At 51.9% G+C, this 7,455-nt stretch overlaps 1 protein-coding gene and 1 pseudogene across 1 annotated transcript in view; one reads left to right on the top strand and one right to left on the bottom strand.

Moving 5' to 3' along the window:
* Nucleotides 1-365: 365 nt before the first annotated feature.
* The window catches only part of LOC136635240 (glyoxal reductase-like), a 12,088-nt gene continuing 4,998 nt past the window's right edge, over nucleotides 366-7,455 (bottom strand). Inside the window, exons 3-6 of the mRNA XM_066610392.1 lie at nucleotides 6,377-6,459; nucleotides 5,005-5,065; nucleotides 1,596-1,687; nucleotides 366-479 (exon numbers count right to left, since the gene is read on the bottom strand). Of these exons, the coding sequence (XP_066466489.1) occupies nucleotides 366-479; nucleotides 1,596-1,687; nucleotides 5,005-5,065; nucleotides 6,377-6,459 (350 nt within the window). The remainder of the gene's footprint in view (nucleotides 480-1,595; nucleotides 1,688-5,004; nucleotides 5,066-6,376; nucleotides 6,460-7,455) is intronic.
* Nucleotides 1,809-1,925, top strand: LOC136635388 (5S ribosomal RNA; annotated as a pseudogene).

Here is a 7,455-nt window from a genome sequence, read left to right on the forward strand (position 1 = left end):
CCTTGCATCTGGCCTTCTGAGGTAGCCTACTTCTAAACCAGGAGGTTGCCCAGACCCATCACGGCTTGTAACTTGGGATGGACTTTTCCTCCAGAAATCTGTCCAATCCTCTTTTCAAGGCCTCTAGGCCAGAGGTCTCCAAACCTTTTGGCCAGAGGGCCACATCAAATATCTGGCATGGTGTTGAGGGCCGGAAAAAAAAATTTAAATATAAAATTTAAATAAATAAATTAGAGATGGAACTTAGATGAGTGAATAAATGAATGAACAGGCTCATTCATTCAACCTCTCTGGCCCTCAGAACACCCTCCAGACACAACCAGAGCACTGCTCTGGTCGTGTTCAGTTGAGTGGGCCAGAGGCTTTCAAGGGACAAGAGGCTGGCTGTGGGCTGGAGGGAGGCTTGCTGCGCGCCGCACCTGGCCCCGGGCCGGGTTTGGAGACCCCTGCTCTAGGCCTTCAGGTGCCATCACCACATCCTGTGGCAAGGAGTTCCACAGTTTAAGCTCCACAGGCCATGTGGACTCCCCCATCTCCGTCCCCCATTGACTCATGCACTGATCTGTGTCATAGGCGAGATTGGTTATTTTCAACCAGTGTGCCACGGCCAGGGGAATTTTATCGGGGGGTACACAGTTTCTTTTGGGCCCCTTTGCAAAGAGGGGGTGTGTGAAACAGCGGGGGACGGTGGTGACGGGCAAGCAGAATAGGGGCATGGAGGGGCAAAACAGGGGAGGGGGAGGGTAGAGACACCTGGAAATAATAATAATAATAATAATAATAATAATAATAATAATAATAATAATAATAATAATAATAATAATAAACAACTTTATTTTTATCCCGCCCTTCTCCCTAACGGGACCCAGGGCGGCTAACAACATATTAAAAAACAGATTTTAAAAACATTAATACATAACAAACATTTATTTTATTTTATTAAGTTTTATTTATTTTGTTTTATTAAGATTTTGGAAAAGTCTTTGGAGCCCAGGTCTACCAACCCATGTGGCATCAGTAGTGTCCCCAGCAACAAGTCTGCGTAGATAGGAAAACATAAGATCCCAGGAAATTCCTGGGTCCCCTCCTTTGGCTCCAGGACACCCCTTTGGACCCTGGGCCCAGGTACAAATTACCCCCTTTATCCCCCCCCCCAAGGCCCTGACACACTGGTGTGAATGGTCTACAGGTGTGCCACAGAAGTTTGGGGGAGGGTGACTTATTAGTGGGGCTGTTGAGGGGTGTGAGCCCCCCACCAGCAGCATGGCATGCCTTGTCAATTGTCAAAAAACTGATGGTGTGTCTCGACAATTGTAGCACCTTGGAAGTGTGCCATGAAAAGAAAAAGGTTGAAAATTGCTGGGCCAGATGTGAGAGGCAGTGATGGTTTGAGTCTCACCCAGTGTGCTTCCTGGGTAAGCCAGGATTTGAACCCAGGTCCTCCTGGTTCTAGAGATCAACCATGGCACGACTGCAACGTCAGCTCTTGATTGTCAGCCCAAGTGGGTTTGCCCCATTCAGCCCAATAACAAGGCCATTCCTTCTTCCTCCCCACAGCACCCCCACATCCATTCCTTGTCATCACCTTGACTCACCTGAGTGAAGCTATCAATGTGGTAGCCGTGACTATGCGCCAGCCTCCAGTGGCTGATGCGTTGTCCCATGCTCCAGACATTACTGGGAACACCTGGTGAGGGGAGGGGGGAGAGGAACAAAAGGAGAGAAGCAGGTTTTGGAGGAAGGCTAGCTGTGCGTACCATAAAACCCTTGCGCGCATAAATGTCATTGTGTGGGGACGGGCTTCTCAATTTGACGCATTCCACCCTGCATATGCCTGATCTCGTCTGATCTTGGAAGCTAAGCAGGGTCAGGCCCGGTTAGTACTTGGATGGGAGACCACCTGGGAATACCGGGTGCTGTAGGCTTATACCATGATCTCGGAAGCTAAGCAGGGTCAGGCCTGGTTAGTACTTGGATGGGAGACCGCCTGGGAATACCGGGTGCTGTAGGCTTATACCATGATCTCAGAAGCTAAGCAGGGTCAGGCCTGGTTAGTACTTGGATGGGAGACCACCTGGGAATACCGGGTGCTGTAGGCTTATACCATGATCTCAGAAGCTAAGCAGGGTCAGGCCTGGTTAGTACTTGGATGGGAGACCGCCTGGGAATACCGGGTGCTGTAGGCTTATACCATGATCTCAGAAGCTAAGCAGGGTCAGGCCTGGTTAGTACTTGGATGGGAGACCGCCTGGGAATACCGGGTGCTGTAGGCTTATACCATGATCTCAGAAGCTAAGCAGGGTCAGGCCTGGTTAGTACTTGGATGGGAGACCACCTGGGAATACCGGGTGCTGTAGGCTTATACCGTGATCTGGGAAGCTAAGCAGGGTCAGGCCCGGTTAGTACTTGGATGGGAGACCGCCTGGGAATAACGGGTGCTGTAGGCTTATACCATGATCTCGGAAGCTAAGCAGGGTCAGGCCTGGTTGGTACTTGGATGGGAGACCGCCTGGGAATACCAGGTGCTGTAGGCTTATACCATAGTCTTTCGAGACTGAAGGTTGCCAACTAGGACACTGCCGTTCCGAGTCCAGCTCTCGATCCCACCAGCTCAGGGTTGTCAGCGCTGAGTGGAAGAGGCTGGCTGCATTTGAGAGGACAATCGTTCCTTCGGCCCGACCTGGGCAGTGGGGATTGCGAGCGACCTTCTCGGGCATCTACAAAGGCTCGAACATGAGGTGCCCGCAGCTGCTGCGGCCTTCCCTGAAGCACAAGCCTTGCCTTTAAAGCCCACAAAGGAAGCAGCAGAGCCTTCCTAGGCTGTGATGATGGGACCGGCCATCCATGAGGCCAACTGAGGCTGTTGCCTCAGGGAGCAAATTGGGGTGACGACACTCATCTCTGCATGCCCCATTTACCTCCTTTTCTCCTGGATTGGTGTCGTGAATATGTACAGTTTAGGCCTAGCAGCATGTAGGGCCTGAACCAAACTAAACCAGTAACAGAGAAGTGGCCTGCATTTCCTAGCTGCAAGGATGTGAGTAACAACAGCCAACGGAATTTACAACTCAATGGGAGGTAATAATGTGGCACCTATGCAGACAGAAAGGCGCCCATCAAGGATGGAATGCAGCTGTGGACCTCCAGTGGGGAGGGGAGAACTAAGAGGGCTAGCATCCAGCCCCACTTCCAGAAGATTCTGTCCCCAAGAGCTTCTGATTGGACAGTTTAAGTAAGTACAGTCACCTCCATCCTGTTAGCCTGAGAAGTATAAGAACAAAGCCCAAGGGGTGTGTTGGGGTCTTTGGTGGAAAAGGTTGTGGGTGCAACATCCTGCAGGTGGAGAGCCTGGTCCACCAGGGCCATGAGGCCTCAGAGGTAACCTGGAGCTGAAAGATCTACAAAAGAAAGCTGACCCAGGTGAGAGTTAGGGAATAATAGAGATAGCCAGTTAGCTTTGTTATTTTAATGCTGATATGTTTGCTAGATGTTTTATGCCTCTAGCATTTGCTGCCTTTTGTAACTTTATGTAACCCTATGTACTTAATAAAGTAAAAACCCTTTTACTAAGTTGTTTCATTGTCTGTTGGGGACAAAGGTTCAGAATCCTGCCTATCCGTTCAGCAAGCTACCAAGTGCTCATTGAGGACTAGTAACTTGAGGACTGAGGCTTTAATTACAGAAAGTGCTCAGTGCCTGCAAGGGATAGAATTAAGCCTAGAGGGTCTCAGTGTCCCTGGACTGAGACACTGGCACATACAGGGTGGTGGCAATACTACTGAACAGGGGTCCTTGAGGGCTCTAGGGTTTGAGAACCAAGAACTCTGAGCACCCCAAACCCCTGGAGTTTACGACACTCTCACCTGCAAATGAAAAAAAGGAATCGCATTCACATTTCTTAGGCTGAGGTTCTCTCTCGGGCTGAAGGTCAGCGTCCTCCTGGCATGGAAGGGAAAAGTGATCTATGAACAGGTGAGACCACCCACGGAAGACCCTTCAGCCTTTTAAGGCCAAAGTGCCGCCCGTCAAAAAGAGGCTTGACAAGAAGACTTGCAATTTTAAAATCTCACAAGCAGGCGGCCGGCCCAACCATGAGGCTAACTGAGACGCTTGCTTCAGGCAGCAAGCTGGCAGGGTGTCCTACCCGCCTGCTCGCCTCCACTAACTCCTCCTCCTCTCAATTTCTGGACTGGAAAAGAAAGGGGGGGTGGAGTGGAAGAGGGTGGGGAGGAGGTGCTCCAGCCCAATCCCCCTTCTCATCCACTCTCCTCTCTCTCCACCTCTCTTTTCCTTCTCCAATCCAGAGAATGGGAGAAAACAGGCTGGCATATCACCAGGCCCTTAGGGGAGTCACGTGGCACACTGCCTCAGGAGCCAGAGGTCTTGAGCCCACTCTGCATGAGGGTGTACAGTGACCTCCTCGGGAGAGGAGGAACCTCCCCCTGCTATGGTTGCCGCCCCCTTCCCCCGGACGCCCGAGATCTCTCTGCAACCGTGGTCCCTTGAGAGCCAGCCTCCTCGAATCACGTCCTGAGGACACTGGAATTTGGAGAGAACCACCATGCCCCACCTGAATCCCCCAGTCCCACTCCTGCTCCATCATCCCAGGACCCCACCATTGCCTGGCACACCAGCCCAGGATCCAGGCTCAAGAAGAGCTGAGGAGTTCTTGCCTGGCTTTCTGAGGCCTCACCATCCATGGGATTACTCAGGAGGAGGGGAAGCAGTCTAGGTGTGGGACTTCCTGTTTCTTTGATACGCTCATTGACACCTCACTCCAGCCTCAGACCCTTTGCCTCTGGTCCTAACTTGCTCCCCTCCTCATCTCACCACCCTACCATACCTCAACCCTCCTGAGCAGCCTGGCTGCACTCCAGCCCAGTGTGAAGGTGACCCTCCCCAGCTTCCACAGGCAACCCAAAGTGGACAAGCGGGCAGGCCAAAGGGGGTCGCCGTAGCACATTGTGTACTTTCAGGACACTGTTTCCGTTGTTCTCTCCCTACCTCCTTCTTTGGCTTGCTGTCCAGAGAAGGAAGAACGATTTTCTTCAGAGGTCTGGAAAGCCTGGGGGTGGGGAGGGGGAGAAAAAAGAAGATCACAGCATATAGTTGATGGCTATCAGCTTCCAAAATCCAACCCCGTTTCTGTTTTCTCACTTCAAATTAGCTGAAGGTGCTTCCTCCCCAGGTACTGCTGAATAGAAAAAGGTGCTTCAATTATCATTAATGGATAGCTACTAACCCTCTTGATTGCACAGAGTCTGGAGAAAAGCAGTTAGGCTGCTGAAATGCGGTCAGTGAAGGAGGCCAGAATCCAAGTTCTGCAGCTGGGGAGGGGGCACAAAGCAGCCTGAGTGGGTTACGGGCTGCTGGTGCAGGCTGAGGGCTTTTGGGAGGACGGATGCCGCTTTCCAGCACAGTACTCTTCAATAAACCCACGTTTCAAAATCTGCATGTGTCCCCAGCACTGCAAGTCACATGAGAATGGACCCCCCTCTTGCCCCCATAGAGGCTGCCTCTGGAACTTCCTGCCACTTGGAGAAGCTGGCGAACAGTGGGACAATTTACAATACCGGGAAACCGGCAAATGCCCACTAGCTCCCCTGGTTATTGACAGATGCTGTGAGGTGGGTCTGTCATAAGAACATAAAAACATCGGAAGAGACCCGCTGGGAGACCCGGAAGAGACCCGCCCATCTAGTCCCGCTTCCTGTATCTCACAGCGGCCCACCAAATGCCCCAGGGAGTGCACCAGATAACAAGAGACCTGCAAGGCCTCCTGGGAATTGTAGTCACGAACATAAGAACAGCCCCACTGGATCAGGCCACAGGCCCATCTAGTCCCGCTTCCTGTATCTCACAGCGGCCCACCAAATGCCCCAGGGAGCACACCAGATAACAAGAAGACCTGCAAGGCCTCCTGGGAATTGTAGTTAAGAACATAAGAACAGCCCCACTGGATCAGGCCCTAGGCCCATCTAGTCCAGCTTCCTGTATCTCACAGCGGCCCACCAAATGCCCCAGGGAGCACACCAGATAACAAGAGACCTGCAAGGCTTCCTGGGAATTGTAGTTAAGAACATAAGAACAGCCCCACTGGATCAGGCCATAGGCCCATCTAGTCCAGCTTCCTGTATCTCACAGCAGCCCACCAAATGCCCCAGGGAGCATACAAGACAACAGACACAACCTGCGTCCTGGTGCCTTCCCCTGCATCTGGCAATCAGAGGCAGCCTATCTCTACCTTGCACATACCTACCATGACTTGTAACCTGTGATGAACTTTTCCTCACGGGTTACAAGTCATGGTAGGTATGTGCAAGATCTGCCCTTTTATTCCTGGTCGTGCACCTGGTCGTGAATTCAAAAGCGGTACGTCATCATCAACATCATCCCAGGAGCCCTTCAGCATCTCTACCTTGGAGTGTGAAGCCATTTCCGAAACTCTGCTGTTTTTTGCTGCAAGGAAATTTATAGATTAGAAAAGCGCTCTGGGGCAAGAGTCCTCTCCAGTTCTCCACACACACACCCCCAGCTCAACAGCACACAACATCTGGCTGCATACAGCTTCCCCCTTTGCACTCCACCCTCTGCCCAACTTAATCCGGCCCCACTGTATATCTCCAGACACTGTCTCTCGTTGGCAACGAGCATCCAGGTATCAAGGTATCAACGAGCATCCAGGTATCAAGAATACCTCCAGGCAGGACTCATGAGAAGGAGATACAGGAGGTAGATTGTACTGGAGCCCAGGGTCAAAAACGAGGCCCAGGAGGTAAAGGAGAGGGCCTGAAAATTTCCGGGGACCTTACATTTTCCGATCTCACCAGGACCCATGAGCTACCTCTTGTGGTAGGTACAGATGTACCCCCGCCCCCTGTGCCAGAGGTACATCGTGCCTGGGGTCAAAAGGGGGGCCTGGGACTCAAAGGAGGGGAGCTGGAAATTTCCTGGGATCTCAGAAAAGGTTTGCATATATTGTGCGGAGATGAGCATTCGCAGTTTGTGTCAGCCTGCATCAGTTCATATATCGTAATTGGTAGACATTATGACCGAATGAGTGCATGAAATTATGACCCACTGGAGAAGGGAAGGGGGCCCACCTTTGTACCCCCTGATAAAATTCCTCTCTGCCTCCAGGTCAGCTTTCTGTTTTTGACAGACCAGATGCTCCACAAGCCAGGGGAGAAAACAGTGCTCCTCTGTGGCTTGTCTCCAGCGCCTGTGACTCACAGGCACACTGCCTCTGGGTGGGGTGGTCCGACATGGATGCTACCGATGGCATTGGTCTGGCCACTGTTGGCCACCGATGGCATTTTCAACATTCAGCCCTCCTCCAATCTCTCCACCAGATTTGACCCCCTCTGGGCCTCCTGAACCTCTCCGTGCTGGAAGGGTCTGCAAGGGATCAATTCTTGAAACTGCAGCCCTAGCCATGAGCAAACTGGCCCCCCG

Source organism: Tiliqua scincoides, chromosome 15 (genome assembly GCF_035046505.1).
Source record: "Tiliqua scincoides isolate rTilSci1 chromosome 15, rTilSci1.hap2, whole genome shotgun sequence".
NCBI classification, from domain to species: Eukaryota; Metazoa; Chordata; class Lepidosauria; order Squamata; family Scincidae; genus Tiliqua; species Tiliqua scincoides.